Source organism: Leuresthes tenuis, unplaced genomic scaffold (genome assembly GCF_036924035.1).
Source record: "Leuresthes tenuis unplaced genomic scaffold, fLeuTen1.0.hap1 SCAF_4, whole genome shotgun sequence".
In the NCBI taxonomy this organism is placed as follows: domain Eukaryota; kingdom Metazoa; phylum Chordata; class Actinopteri; order Atheriniformes; family Atherinopsidae; genus Leuresthes; species Leuresthes tenuis.
Window position 1 is genome coordinate 9890782 of NW_027325358.1, and position 15688 is coordinate 9906469.

Genomic DNA, 15688 nt, shown 5'->3' on the forward strand with positions numbered 1-15688 from the left:
GAGAGCAGTACCATGAAATTAATCCGCTCTACATGGTTCCACTTTATTTGAGCTGACAGCTTCATAAAGCTACATGGGCTCCCTGGAGCCACAGACAAGTGATGAGCCAGTACTACAGAAACATCAGGTGTTAAAATATCACACCAGGGTGTTAACGGTATTTAAATGTGCCATTCCTCTTACCTCCAACTCGAAGCATAACTGGTGAACGAGTTTCAGTTCTGTGGTGGATAATGTTAAGTAATAATGCTGCTGAATTGATAATTGAGCCTTTAAGAGGTTTTTCTGGGCAAAGGAATACAGTGTGAAGTTTTCATTTTCTGTTTGAACAGTTTTTTGTTTTTTGGTGAACAGGAAGTCTGGTGTCAGGAGTTTACATTTTTATCCAGTTTGAAGACAGGTTTAGTGGTCTGTAAGTCAGCCTATTCCACCTTTCTGAGGCGAAGGGTTGCCAGTTTTTATCACCATCAAACTGTGTGACTCCTCCTGACATTTCATGAAAGAGAGAAAACCTGCCTGCCCTTTACAGCCCTTCACCATGATAGCTCTCATATGCACCATCCATGCAAATAGGAAACACAGGAAAACCTCTTCCTAAATGTGAATACACGTGTTCAGGTTTCAGATGAAAAAGGGCTGCATAGGCTGCACACTTAATCATTAATATAAATGTGTGTGTGTCTATGTATAAAAACAATCAGGAGGTATCTGCAATAACTTCTGAATCTTGAAATCAGAAAATGTAAATCAAGAAAACCTAGATTTTTTGTGTTGATGTATAATCAATCATCTTAAAATGTTCACAAACTGCATCAATTTTGTTGATAACTTTTTAATAAAGGTTCCCTCACTTCATAGCAAATCTTGTGCACGTGTGAACAATGTTTTTCAGTATCTGTCTGCAAGCATTTTCCAAAACTATAGTTTCTGCTCATTTAATATTCAAACCTCATTTATTGCTCAAACATTTGTTTCTAACTCTATACTGAGAAAACATATTTCAACTTGCAATCTTGCAGCTGTTGAAATTTTGATGATTTGTCAGCAGCTTCATATAAAAGTGCCAAAGATTTTATACAAATGTTGCATGTGTGGAAAAGTGAAATCAACCTGCAGACAAACAAGGTGACAAAAGCTGAAATAAACAAGCGATTGTTTAACAGGACCAATCGTCACCTTACAACTTTTTAAAGTGAATTCTGACGGGTGCATCCATCAGTTGCCTCGGGTCAGGGCGTGGTGCTGCATGCAAGGTGGCTGCCCACATTGAAAAAAGGAAAAACTTGAATTCATTGCTTGAAGTGGTTTTCAAGCATATGAAGTCTATCCAAAAGCTAAACGTGCAATTATCAAGTTGACTGAATTCACAAAAGTACACTGCCATCATGATCAAACAAGAAAAATAATCACAACTAGTGTAAAAAACTTAAAATGCTGGTCTAATACCGAAAAACAAAACAACTGAGACAGTAAAAATAGGTCAAAAGCCTGCATTGCCACTTACTACATGCATGATGGCTGATTTTACACAGAGCAACATGGGTGAAATTTAAAAAAAGCTTCTGGGTAGCTGATGTCTTACACTAACTGCTCATAAGTACGGCACAACAACACTGAAAAAAGAAAGAAATATCCCTTTGAGGACCTGGAGACTATTCTCAGTAGTTGTAAGAGCTAGAAAATATCAAAGCAAAATAGAGTGAGTGCTAAGATTGTGTCTTGTGTCTGCCATATCTATATGACTCCAAGTCTGCTGGATTTTTTAGGTAAACATTTGTCAATAGACAAATTATCTGTAAAACTTTAAGTCAGTAATTTGTTCAAGTGTGTCTGTAAACTAACCTTGGATTCTCTCTGTCCTGGTATCATCAGAAGTCATGAAATAAAGCTTTAAATCAACACAATATGCAAACTAAAATTGCTTTCAACATGGATGACACATGGACAGTAAATATTTGTTTCATATGACTTTATTGAAAAATGAGCATAGATATCACAGCTAAAATACTGTCTCTTGGTTTACAAGCGGTGACAATACACAGAGTAATACTCTAATACATTTTACGTATATGAAGAATATGTGCCAGAAGCTGCCTCAAAAGAAATGTTTTTAGTTATTTCACATTGTGTTGGAGTCTAAAGCAAAAATAAACCTTTTTCATTTATCACCACATCCATTGCAAGGAAATATTAGCCTTGATGTGAATTTGACCTAAATCTTACAAACAAACTGACTAAAAAGATGCTTTTAAGGTGTTAAAGATATTTGTGTGTTTGACCGTTCAGGACACGTGGCTCTAAGACTGCATGGGTTAAATGTTTCTGCAGGCGTCACAGGACTGAATGGTAAAGGACTTTATGTCTATTAATGGAACTAATTACTCATTACATTACATCAATCTCATTAACATAGATCAGAAGTTAAATATATGCTGTTACCATGTCAGTAAACATTATTCTTGTTGATTCAGTTTAGTTTAATACTGGTAATAAAACCTTTTTTAATGTTATTTAGATAATTGTCACATTAAACATGAAAAGGCTGAAGTTTACTAGATACAATCTTCTTTCTAGAAGTCAGTAAATTAATTATAGAGTGGAATGTGGTTCTGTAATGAACCTACACAACAACCAAATTCAGACTTATCTTTGCATATCAGTCTATATGAAACACTTTTAGCTTATTTAACCATGTGTTTACATAAATTAGTATGATTAAATAAGCATAATTGCCATTAATTTAAATGACATTATTGAGAAATTAATTACAGGATTATTGCACCATTAGTTGTAAATTGATAAGATCATCACCAGAAACCACTGAGTCATCGTCAAACAAGACAAAACAAAACAAAGACCATAAATAACCGATCACAACTACCTGGACTTCTATAGCAACCTTTGAGGAAACAAATTTCTTTTTGCAGCACGACAGCATTTGAGAAACAGTGAACGTGAGCCTGTGGGGAGCTGGGAGTGTCCAGATTGAAAGCACATGCTGCACGCTCGGATCTCAACTGAGGTTTTGTTCTGATTTGGCTCAGTGGCTCTGTTGACACATCATACATCAAACAATGTAAGACCATAAAAAACTGTTCAATGGGAGTGACTGGTGGGCTTAATTGTTTTCTGACTCATGTAACCAATAGCAACAGCTTGTGTTTTCAATCATCGCATCTTGGATTTAACAGATACAATTTAATCTTTTTACTACAAAAGAATATGGGAAGAAAAACGAACTAGGAACAAAAATCAATAGTTCGCTGAGTATATTATTCACGTTGTCAAAGTCTAATAGTATTTCATCTGTAAGAGCAAGAAAGTTGTTGCATACCTTGAGACATACTTGTAAATGAATGATTACATACAGTGTATGTGTGGTAATCCTTAAAAATTAAGTTTGATGCTGAACTTTATGGAATAGCCTTCATTTAGTAGCTGCTATCTATTAAACATTGCAACAAAAAGCATTTAGTAAGATTACACAGATATAAAAATAAGAAAAAAGTACATTAAAAAAAACATCTGATAATAAAGTGGCTCAAATATATATATGAAATCAAAATCTTAAAAACAACCACTATGAACTTTCCCTTTGTGACATTTATCATTCAGAAATTTGTGACAATTTATTAGCTTTTCATTCCTGCCAAGGAAAGGTGTTGGTATGAAAATACTGCAGTTGTAATAATAAACACAGCTTCTTTGATAAGTAAACTGCTCTGAATTCAATGGTATAAAACCTTCTTTTCATAACACCACTTCAACAGAAAGTCATGCATTCTCAGCTGGAAATATTTCCTAATGTGATGTGATTTACTGAATAAAAATCTCAACTCTACTCCCCAATGTGCTCAACCAGTGAAAAAGCTGCATTGATGTGTTTTATTCCTTGTGTGGCCTTAACAACACCTTAAAATAGACCTTTAAACATTCAGTGAACGATTAAATCATTTCTTTAAAACATAGAGGTCATCTTGCCTGAAATTTTTGCATACAATGAACAGTGAAGCATAAATATATTAATGGCTTTGACCCATTATCCTGAATATATAGCACCCTAAGATCAGTGCGTCTTTAGCTGCAGTTTGCATGAGCTTCCTTTCTGTTTTGTTCCTGCAGTAAGCTCAGAGGTGATGCCAGACTTGTGGTGGTGTGGGCTGCCCTAACTGGCCAGGGCCGATAGATGGTTAACCCCGCTGGCCAACTCCTGTGTCTGTCCCACAATCCCTCAGTCAAGGCGTGATGCCATGCTCACCCAAGCTTTTTGCATATATGTCTGGGAAACCCAAATCCAAAGTAAGGCAAGAAGAGAAGAGAAAAAATGTATGGATGTGGTGATGGAGGAAATGCAGGTGATTGGTGTGACGGAGGAAGATGGGGAGATGGAGATGCTATGCTGAGCATAAGCATGGGGAAAGCGTGGTATACTTTGCAGAATATGAGTAGAGGTCACAAAAATCTCTGACTTAAATGATTTTCCTTTGGTGTTTGTAAATTAAACACTTCTTCATTTTACCAAACTGTAATTGACATCAGTGCAGGACCTTACAACAGTCCCAACTGTACTTCCAAAGCTCATGTGAATATTTTTCCTCAGCTGACAGCTTGTATTCATGTTAATCTGACATGACATGATGGTGGCACTAAGCTCTGCATGAGACAGAAAGCTTAAAATGCTCCCTTGCAGCTATATGAGGCAAAAAAAGTTCTATATACTGGCACCCATCAGAGTTAGTTCATGTATGCCACAATGAAGACTCATACATACACTTTCTCCTACATCAGTCTCTCAGCACTTAGCTCAAATATCTGACATCAACATGCGTCCTGTCATTCCATGGTGTAATTGCATTTGGTGCTGGTGTGGATTGTTGGAGGTGACAGCTCCAGAATGATTGAGGGTGGTGCCTCGGACAGCACAATTTAGAGGTGAAGTGCTGCTTCTGCAAGCGCTCCAGAGAGGTGGAAAAGTACATACAGCGTGTTTGCATACATCCATAGCAGTGAGAGGGAGGTAAAGAGGTGCAACCTGGGAATTTCAGGTTGGACGGCAGAACTGTCGACTTGCCTTCTCCTGTGTTTAGTTTTTCTTGTGATTGCGTCTCTTGGTTTTCTTCACCCTGGGGGAGAGTCAATGGGATAAGTATGTTACCATTTGTGTCTTCAGCTGGATCAGATGGGAACTTAAATGGAAATTTTGATGCAACATTTCTACACAATTTTCTGGAATTCAGCATGAAAGTTAGAATCAATGTTATTGTTGGAAATCTTGTTGTCTGGACAAAAAAAAATGAAGTTCTCAAGGCTTAGAAAGTAATTAATTGTGGATGCTGAATGAGGCTTGAAACAGCTAAAACTGGTGTGACACAATCTGGAACCTTGTATGAAAGTCTTGTCTCTTGACATCCGGTTTCATCATTTGAGCATAATTATGTTAAATTAATCATTTCCAACAGGATATATAAATATACTGTTCAATCAAATTGAATTCAAAGTTAATTACAAACTCTCCGTCAACAATTATATAGAAAGAGAGCATAGTTCACCCCCCCACCCCCCCCCCCCCAAAAAAAAAAAAAAAGAATATCTTGAAATATGAATTTCTTCAGTAACGATGATTGGTCCTGTTAAACAGTCACAAAGTGCTGATTCTTGAGGATAATTTGCACAGTGCCTGTGCACTGTGGACTCTTCGATAATATTCTCTTGGCTTCATTATCAGCAACTGTAAATCTCAGTCTCCCTAGCTTTCTGTAATGTGATAACAAGTGTGCAGAACAGTGAGATGTAAAAACCGAACAAAGACATCTGCACTCCATCTTTACATGCACTAAACTTGCTCAGTACAATGTTTGCTTTTGCATAGATCATGCGGCATTGACTATAAATATTTTCATTATCTGTTATTTTTTTCTGTGGTAGAATAAGTTCTAGATATTAAATCTTATTGGAGACATGAAGATCATTATCAGACAGTTTAAGTAAAGTTCAGTATGCTGCTCTGAACAGAGCACTCAGTGAAATGTTAAGTTTCTAAAAGGTGAGCATCTTTGTAAGTTATTGGCATTTCTACTACAATAGTGTACAGACATGTGACGCTCTCATGAAGAGTGGCTATTCCTTCGCAGTATAAACAAAAGTTTAAAAGTAAATTATGGAGCATATCAATATTTTGTTGTCAAGTTTTCTGGATTTTTAACTGCAGCCTTTAGTCTCAGAAATGCACTACGGCCGTGACATTAGTTTTACTGGTTGCATGTGAGAACACAAATGTTCTCGTCAAGTGAATAAGATTTGCCTCAGCCTGGTTCAGTGTTCAGCCTGGTTCAGTGTTCAGTAGTGAGAGCATGTCTCACATGAATAATGTCCTGCTGTGCGGCGCTTGTTTGACTGGACAAAGTCTGTAGCTAATTGGACATTTTCTGGTGTTCAATTAAAAGTGGGTTTTGAGACACACTTAAGCATGAAAAGAATCTGTTCTTTAAAATTTCTCATAAATGAATGCTTCTCGTTTTCAGAACCTTTAACAAGATTTTCAAACACAAATCTGTGTACAATATTTATAGTTTTTTTTTTTTTAAAATCAAAGGTGAAAAAAAAGAAAAGGGGCTGTCATATATTGGTCTCAAACACGCATCCTACAGTTGAAAGCAGATGAATGACTTAAAGCGCTGCACATAACTGTGCAATCCACCCCTTCTCCTGCTTTCTTCCTGTAGGACTTTGCTGCTTGATAAAAGGAAGCACTTGAGAATGATAATTGCTCTGATATGGAAGTGCTATTAAGAGTCATATTTCCCTCCTGTAGTAGTTTAAAGGGGAAGTTATGGGTCATATGTAACAGTATGAACAAACTACATATTTGGTTGTTTTGATTAAGAGGACCTGTTCTGGACTACTGTAGTAACCACACAGTTTGGTGAAAGGCATCTATCTTGCAACTCTTCCAGTAACCACCCATAAATGTTACACGTGCAACTTTAACAGTTCCAATATGTGATGGACACCCACCATTTCAGCCTATAGTAACATACACAGTACACTGAAAATGAAAGGCCAATGTCAAGTATGTCTAATGAACTGTTAAATCTACTATATCTTACAATACAACCCTTCACTAAATCTATAAAACGATGTCTTGTAAGTCTCCAGAAATATCTTTATTGTTTGTCTTCACATTATGCACTTTAAGTGTTTATGGTTTTTTAGGGAGCAGACATACAGCCTGGCGATAATTACCACCAGACATGTTGGAAACAGTTTTTATGAGGAGAGCACATGTATCAACAACTTAGCTCATTAAAAACTGAAACTGCTACAGCAGTTTGAGCTGTTTACCTCCACAAAGCTGCTCCCCTAACATAATAACTCTGTTGCTGATGTGCAATTAGTGATGATAATGATGTGGAAAATTCCTTTTAGAAATAAAACAGTCGAAATATAACACGAGTGAACTGAGAATGCTGAAATTGAAATTGGATGAGATCTTTGTTGTACTGAGATATAAAGTCAGCAAACATACTGGTGAAGATTTAACTCTGTTCTTACTTATTATTTAACTGATAATAACTCAGCTCCTAGTATCAACCATGTCAATTATTTTGTAGCTGGAAAATAAAGAATTGTCCATTTTAACAATGGTTTATTTCTTCCTCCCAAATGTTAAACTCTGCAGAAAAGAGTATCATATTTCATGTCTTCTTTTGAGGCTAATGCAATTCTTGGGAGGAGAGGAGAGTTATCTTACTTGTTAATGGCATTCTTTAAGTACTGCTGCAGCCATTTGGTCTCTGGGTTGATGCAAACTTCCCTGTTGCTCTTCAGCTTGGCACTGTGGGAGGAAAGAATAGTGAAAACTGAATTAATCATATATTCTCTGCCTAAGTTTCTGCTCATTTGGAAAACACAGGATAAGTTTGTTAGTAAAAGTGATATAATCTGTGATTATTTCCTTCTACTTCTAAAGTTTCTACACTTACTCCGATGTTTACATAAAGCTGAAGCAGCAGAGATAAAGAGGAAGTTTTTTGAGTGTAACCCAAACTCATGTCTAATAAATCTGATTCAAGGACGGCACTGAGAGATATTTTCACCTCTGGGCCTCTTTTGTAGCTCAGCATCTGCTGATGGTGTACAGTACAGAGATTGTATCAACTGCATTGGCTGTGCGCTCATCCTAACTGTAACAAGACCTCTCAGTAACCTCGATGAAATGTGACTGTGATTTCAATTACAGAAGCTCATTCAAGTTTCTGTCTCAGTGTTTGTCTGTCATATCTTGGACAGTGCTCAGACCAAACATCACAAATATTGATTTAGTTCCTGCTCTCAACTCCAGTGTCCTATTACTTATGTACCCCATACGTAATGTTTAGATTTTCCAAAAGTAGCCTATAGATCATAATGCATCTTCTGGTGGATAACATTTTCATGTTAAAGAGACATTCTGACAATTTTAAAGCATAAGCATCACCTGTAAATTTATCTCTGTTAAATAAGTCACAATAATATTTTCAGAGATCATAAGGAATCTCTGAAGACAGTTAAATATTCTACTACACTTTCCAGTTAAAACCAGAGGATTAGTACTTCTAACAAGCCCTCATTGTCATGTCATCTTCACTAGGGCACTACTTAATTTAACATCAGTGTTATTCATCTCTAAAACAGAAACGATAATTCATTAATTAATGAAATGAAGCATCTGCTTTATTCAAAGTTCAACTGTTGCTGAATAAATTAGAAAGACCTCGGTTCTGAAATTAGCACAGTATGTCAAGATTATATCTGGTACGCTTTATGATGGCAACCTTCAGAACACCTCATGTAGGCTTTTAAGAAAATCTCAGCATATTTTACAACACTTATAAAGCTCAAAACCGGAGATTTGCGGCACATAACAGGTTGTCACGTTCGGCATTGCAGGTGAAAAATCACAGCTCTCTGTTCCCACTCCAGGACTCCTGAGGGAGGCTCGCATCACAGATTAAACTGCACTCCATGGCTTGTAAAGCTGTCTCTGCACCGCACACTAAACATCTTCACACATCTCACATGAAGATTGCATCTGGGAAGGTCTTTTGGTCAGAGTGGTGCTGTTTAAAGCTTTCAGTGATGTTTTGTTTATTTTCTGATACATCTATCATCGGAAAATGCATTTGTAGTTATATCCTACAATATAGCTGTTCTTTTAGGTTACTGAAAAACAGCTAAAGCATTTTAAGAGTCCATTGATGTAAAGTAAAATATCTAAAACATCTGCATCACTTCTTTTCCATTTTTACTATGACTAAAATCATCAAGTTGGCTTTATGATTCCTTACAAGAATATATCTGTGATTTGATTACATTAAAATTTTATTTTTAATTTGATAAGCTGAATTGGAAGTACAGGATTCTTAGAAACCATCATAAACGGATATTCTTTAATAAGATGTCTTAAGTTACATGTCTTAAGAAACAAATATTTGCCTGCTGAACATTTGACATAGATGAAGCCTCTGAATGTTTCCTGAAGCCATCTCTGAGAGTCTTGAATCTGTCTGCTGGTCATTTCTGCCACTCTTTCCCTGTCTTTTTGTTCAAGGCCTTTAAGTTTGCAGAAATATTCTTGAAATGTCAGATTAGCTCTGTCTGAAGGTTTTCTGTGGGATTCAGGTCAGGAATCATTGCTTGAAATAGTCCATCTTCTCCTTTTCAGTATTTATATATTTTTTAATTATTTTTCTATTCAATATGGTGGTAATAATGGGGACTGGCTTACACATAATGACTGTGTTTTTCCTTTCAATATTTCATTTGATCTTAATTATGTTATGTTGGAAAAAATGTTTTAAATTGAAATTATTCTCATTGGGATGCTCGAATGTATCAAATAATAATGTATTTCTCATTAACGTCTTCAAAAAAATTAAAAGTTCTCTTTAATATGCCCGACAACTGCTTGACATTCAATATTTTGCTACCACTTAAACTTTTAGTGAACAGTTTTTCAAACTACTTATCTATGTAAGTGCAAGTGATCTTTTAAAAAAAGAATCCAGCAAAATTAGAAATTTTTACTCCAATCCAAATTGCGTCCTCAGAGATCATTTCGCTTCTCATTTGATGAATTATGCCACAGGGACTTCTGCAGGGTGGGCTCTTGTGATTTCTGGCCTGTTGGCGGTGAGGTGTGCCAGATATTTACAAGAGGATTTGTTCCTGTCAGAGACCACTGAATTTCTGATCTAACTGGGTGATTGAGGGGCCGGGCAGTGGGGTTTTGCCCCCTCCAAACATGTGGATATCACACCTCAGTGGCAAAAGGTCATGTATGCATGTTAACAACTTAGAGGTGCAGTGCCTTTCTGCTCCCCTGTCTCCTCCCTCTGTCCTTCTGTCACACAACTGTAAATTAAACACATTCCTCTGCGCCTCAAACTGCTCTCCTCTTCATTGCTTTCTGATTCAAATTGTCACCCCACGGTCTTGTTTCCTCTTTAGTTCACCTCCTCCTCTATTTTGCAACCCATTTAGATGCACACACATTAGCAGATGAGCAAATGGCCCCTGAACTTAAAAGAGCAATTCAGCGCAATCAATCCAAGCATCAGTCTCAAATCCCCCAAATTATCATGAGTCAGGAGGCCAAACAGCTCAGAAACTGGATCTGTGTTTGCTTTTCCTGCAGGGATGTTCCCTTCTTCCCCTCTTTTTTCATTTTATAAGGGGTTTTCAGCTCATCCGTTCAGAAGCTCACTGCTGTTTTGATGTGTCTCCCTTCATCCTGTTTATCTGTCTGCATGTCTGGATGACACACACAGAGTCTAAACCCTAATTGACTTGGCTGGAATTTGAGGGCCGGAGTTCCACGAGCAGCAGGTAGTAATTACTTCACAGCAAGTTAATACCAACAGCATGCTGGGATGCATGAGGTGGGGGATAAAAAGAGGGCACATGATGGGACACATGGGGGAGGAGGATTTTTTTGGGGAAAAGGAGGTGTTGCATTACTGGCTTTCTTTCATCTGCCTCAATAGAGATACTGGAGTAGTGCTCTGCATGCTCAAGCCTGAATGACTTCTTGACTCTTCTGTCGGTTATCTAGAGGGGGTTTGAGAGTTTGGAGTCTAGCTGCAGTGCTGTTTGTCCTTTTTGACCTTTTGACATTCGTTCACCCCATCTATGCTCCCTCCCTCTTTTTAGAAGAGGCCCCACAGCCTTTCACCCTTTTGGCCGTGAGGTTTCTGGTGTCCAGTTTTCTATAGCCGACGACGGAATGAGACTTTTTAGTTAATACGTTCCAGACCAGTGATGTTTTACTCAATGTTGCTGGGCAGTTGCAGGTGGGAAATTGGAAAAAAGAAAAAAAAAAGTGGATAAGGGACATAAGAGGTCAGCAAAAATACAAAGGTAATCACTTTGACCCTTAATTATTGCTTCCTTTGCTAAACATAAATGGCCCCCTCGAGCTTTGGCAAGCTCTGCCTTCCTCTCTCCGAAGGGATTGTGTTGTTTTAAACTCTCTCATTCAGGAAAAGATATTAACACCATACCTCTCACATACCACACACAACTGTATAATTGTCACTGGTCTTTATGGTAATATGTCGGTGGTTCACTCTAAATCAATTAACTTTAAAGAGAACTTGGTCATTGGCTGGGATTATCCTCTGTTATTCAAGAATGTGCCCATAGATATAGTTTTTACAATGTCCTATACATGCAAATTTTCATACCTCATTCAACAAAATGTGAAACATGAAAAAATTAATGAATACTGATGGACGTTTTTAATGTTCAAAGTATGTGAGGTTCAAAGTAATGTATGCCAGTGGGACGTGGGGTTTGTACATCCAACTCGTTTTTGTGTGTTTAGCAGACGGTGCTGGAGTCCGCATCCAATAATCCAGGAATAGGATATTTTGATGCCATATGTTATTACAGTGTCTGTTATGTTTTTCCTAACTGTAAACAATGTACTTTTTAATGCCTAAACTTAACCAAGAACATTTTTTTAATGTGTAAAGCAACAATGAATGAAAAATGTCGGAGTAAAGTCATGACCTTAACGTCAGTGTTCATCACAGCGCTTGAACTCTTCAGCTTGACAGTTGTATGTGTAGGTCCACCATCCAACCCCTTTAACCTCAAAATGGCAACTTTTTATGTGATACAAATTTCTTAATTTGTCCAATTCATGAAACACACAGTGTTCAGCAAGTTAGTTTTTGGACAACCATAATTCATGTCTGTGTCATGGAGTTGTGTGACTATTTCTGAGACTGGGTTGAATATGGTGAAATAATTCCTGATAATAAATTATGCCTTGAATGGTTTGGCTGCTACTTAAATTTATTATTTTGTTCTATTGTGTGTTTGTTTTGTCATTTGATGCATCACTTACTATATCTTTAATGAGTCTCTGCATCTAACTACAGTTAAATTGATCTATTCTGTGTCACTAGAAAGAAGCTTGAATATATCAAATATGAGCATATCAATCAGTGTCACATAAGTCATTAAAAGGCTCAGTGTCACTGTGATGAAATTGCTGTTCAAATGGTCAGCTGATTTGTACTTTTCCTGATGAAAAGATTAAACCATCTGACTGATTTTAACAACATCCTGCAAAGGATGTATTATATTTATATGAGACCTGAGAGTGGTCCAAAACCAATCAAAATCTTGATAAAACTCCAGTTGTACTATCAACAATCTGGTGGATATTAACGCTATGCATGAGGATTTTGCAAAACTTCCAACTTGAACGTCCCCAAAAAAATTGTCAGAGAACTGAAAAAAGCTGTTTAAATTTTTTTGTTTATTGAAAGTAGTTAAAATTCACACACATCTGAAAACAGATTTTGTATTCTGGTTTACTTCTAGTAGTGCAGCTGATAATTCTTCTCAACACAATCAGTAAAATTCCTCTTAATACACTGAAATTTAGGGGGGAAAAATCCACTCAAACAACCCACATGAGTGACAGAATCGTTAAACAACAATCAGATAATTACAGCAGGAAACACATTTCTTCGAGTTAATCACCCCTGTAATCTTAAACTCATTTACTTACATGACTTGGAAGGGGCAGTTGGGTGTGTGGAGAAACTTGAGCTCTTTGATGGAGCGCTGAGGAACGGTGTTGAGGGTGGAGCGACACCAACACCGCTCAACCAGACTTATGGGCTTTGCTGCGGACAACACAAGGAAAAATCTTAACAACAAGCTCAAACTCACCGAACACACAGATGCTCTCACAAACTGCAAAACTCATGTCTCACTATATATCAGTAAAATGAGGCAGACCTTAGACTTCTGAGTAGACAAAAAAAAACTGCAGGTAAAATGAATGATTCAAAGAACTAAAAAAAAAGACAATTTTTTTGCTCATGAACGAGTGAAGCGTATTATGGTCCAAATTCCACACATTTAATGCATCTAATCTAGTTTAAGGCGATTAAATGTGATTCTCTGCTTGATGGAAAAAGCATAAGCATGTTAAATCTACTGTAACAAATCTTTTAGTTTACCTGCTATTTCTCTGAACAACATATTCATTAAAAAGAGATTAGCCTCTTTCTGATCACTCTTTTTCTTCCAGTCACACACACACATGCACACCCACACGCAGAATTTCAGCTTTTCACTCCTTGAGCATTCAGCCCAGCCACTTTGAAAGAGAAGGGTCCTTAACATTTCCAATATTCCTCTCTTTTATAAAAGGGCAGTCTGCAGCTCAGATGGCTTCAGCAGCCTCTGTGGAAATCAGCTCAAGCACATTCTTTAAAATGATTACAAATCCCCCCCGTGGAACTCACATGCTTACCAATAACTTTAAATAGGTCTATACCTTTTTTAGAATTTAACGGTGATTATAATGGTGATGAAGGGAATAACTCCCAAAATTAAGAAACCAGCCAAATAGCACCAACTCATTCTTTGAATTTGCTGCTCAGATAAATGCAGATAAATGGTAAATCAGGTGCATCACGTGTAACTTACAGACCTTTGCTCTGGGTTCAATATGCTCCCATTGATATGCATGTTTATAAAGTAACACCAAATGTCCTTCCACAAATGGCTAAATCCTCAGTAATATCTGCCTAATGATTCTCACCCATTCAGGCTCTTTTATCATGCAAACTAAGGGATTATTATGCAGCATGCAGCACCAAGGCCACAAGCAAGCATCCACCACTATCACCAACTCACTCTTTATCCCTAATTAGAAACTAATTATAAGAAAGCAAAGAGGAAAGACAAATACACACATATAGACCTGAGTCTTTAATATGCAACCAGGCTTCTCACTGTGGCTGAAACAACATGTTTAGCATAACGCAGGCCAGGCGACTCAATGCCCCATCTTGTTCCCGAGTAAGGCTAACATGAGAGAGATTAATGTGGGGTCACCGTGAAGGCAGCACTCAAGATTCAATATTCAGGATCCAATTAGATTATCATTATGAAACACAAGACTGCAAGGCTAAATTTTAGATACACATCTCATAAAAAATTCAGTCCAAAGTACTGAACTAGATCATTTATGAAAATTTGGCTGTTTTTAAAAAATGTTACCAAAAGATGCAGAGATTTTGCACACTCTGAAATGATTTCTGCCTCTGCTGTAGGTGGTCTATATGACTGCTATATATATATAAAATTCTATAAGCCCATATGGTCAAAACAAAATAAAAGTTTTTTTAGAGAGCAAAACCAATGAATATTTGGCTTTTGTGCTTAAGAGAAAAAGCCAAAAAAGAGAAAAAATAGTGTCACCTCTTATCATGCTGTAAAGTGATGGACTATATATTTTAGAATAAGGTTTACTCTCTGCAAACTAATCTCCATTTCTGATCATCTTTTAGGATGTAGGGAAAGCAGGGTGTCAAAGAGCTGTAGGTTTACAAGCATGCAACCAAAGTTTTGTCAAAAATTCTTCTTCCTTCTCTGAAACAAATTAAATTCATGCACCATGAAACTTTCAATATTACAGTCAATAAAACCTTTAAATAATGGGAAAAGTTAAGCCTTCATCAGAAAAATTACTGCAAGAAGCTAGAGGAATTCTTCATAATTTACTTAAGTTATTTTATATTCAATAAAAAAAGAAAACCATCAAATGTCTCAGCCTCAGTATCCAGATCATCTTATGAGGCCACATCGCTCTAATAAAAATTTAATCAATTTCAAGTGTTCCCAGAATTCCCCTTCCTGCTCCTGGACTCACCTTCGGAGGTCGGAACATGTGTGGCCACGGCCAGCAGAGCCATCAGTGCCAGCAGCTTGACGTCCATGGTGCTGCAGGAGGGCTGCTTTCTTTCTCTGTTACAATCCAGCGCACAACTGTGGCCGGCAGCTTCGCTCTGCGCTGTGTTAAGCCTTCAGAGGGGAGGGAGAGTGAGTGTGTGAGGAGAGGGAGGGAGTCCCACTTTCTCAGGAGGGAGGGGAGAGGGTGTCCCGGCATGAGAGGAGAGGAGGTGAGAGGAGGCGGGAGGAGGGAGCAGCGGCAAGTCCGCAGAGACTTCCTTGATTGTAAATGTGTTGGCCCAGAGTCAAGGAGAAAGTCTGAGAGCAGCTTTCTCATTTTCAGACTTTTTTGTGTTTCTTGTCTCAGTTTTGCTTTAATGTGTCTATTTCATCTTCACTATTGTCCTTTTTTGACTTCCTCTTCCATTTCTCTTCAGTTCTTGTCTTT

The 15688-nt window shown here is 37.4% G+C and overlaps 1 protein-coding gene across 1 annotated transcript; it reads right to left on the minus strand.

Annotated features, from left to right (window-relative positions):
- Positions 1-1954: 1954 nt before the first annotated feature.
- On the minus strand, positions 1955-15395 carry cxcl12b (chemokine (C-X-C motif) ligand 12b (stromal cell-derived factor 1)). Its single transcript, XM_072384508.1, has 4 exons — positions 15221-15395; positions 13064-13181; positions 7751-7834; positions 1955-5123 (listed from the first exon to the last, which is right to left on the minus strand). The coding sequence occupies exons 1-4, from the start codon at positions 15285-15287 to the stop codon at positions 5084-5086; spliced, it is 309 nt and encodes a 102-aa protein (XP_072240609.1). The 5' UTR covers positions 15288-15395; the 3' UTR covers positions 1955-5083.
- Between the last annotated feature and the right edge of the window lie 293 nt (positions 15396-15688).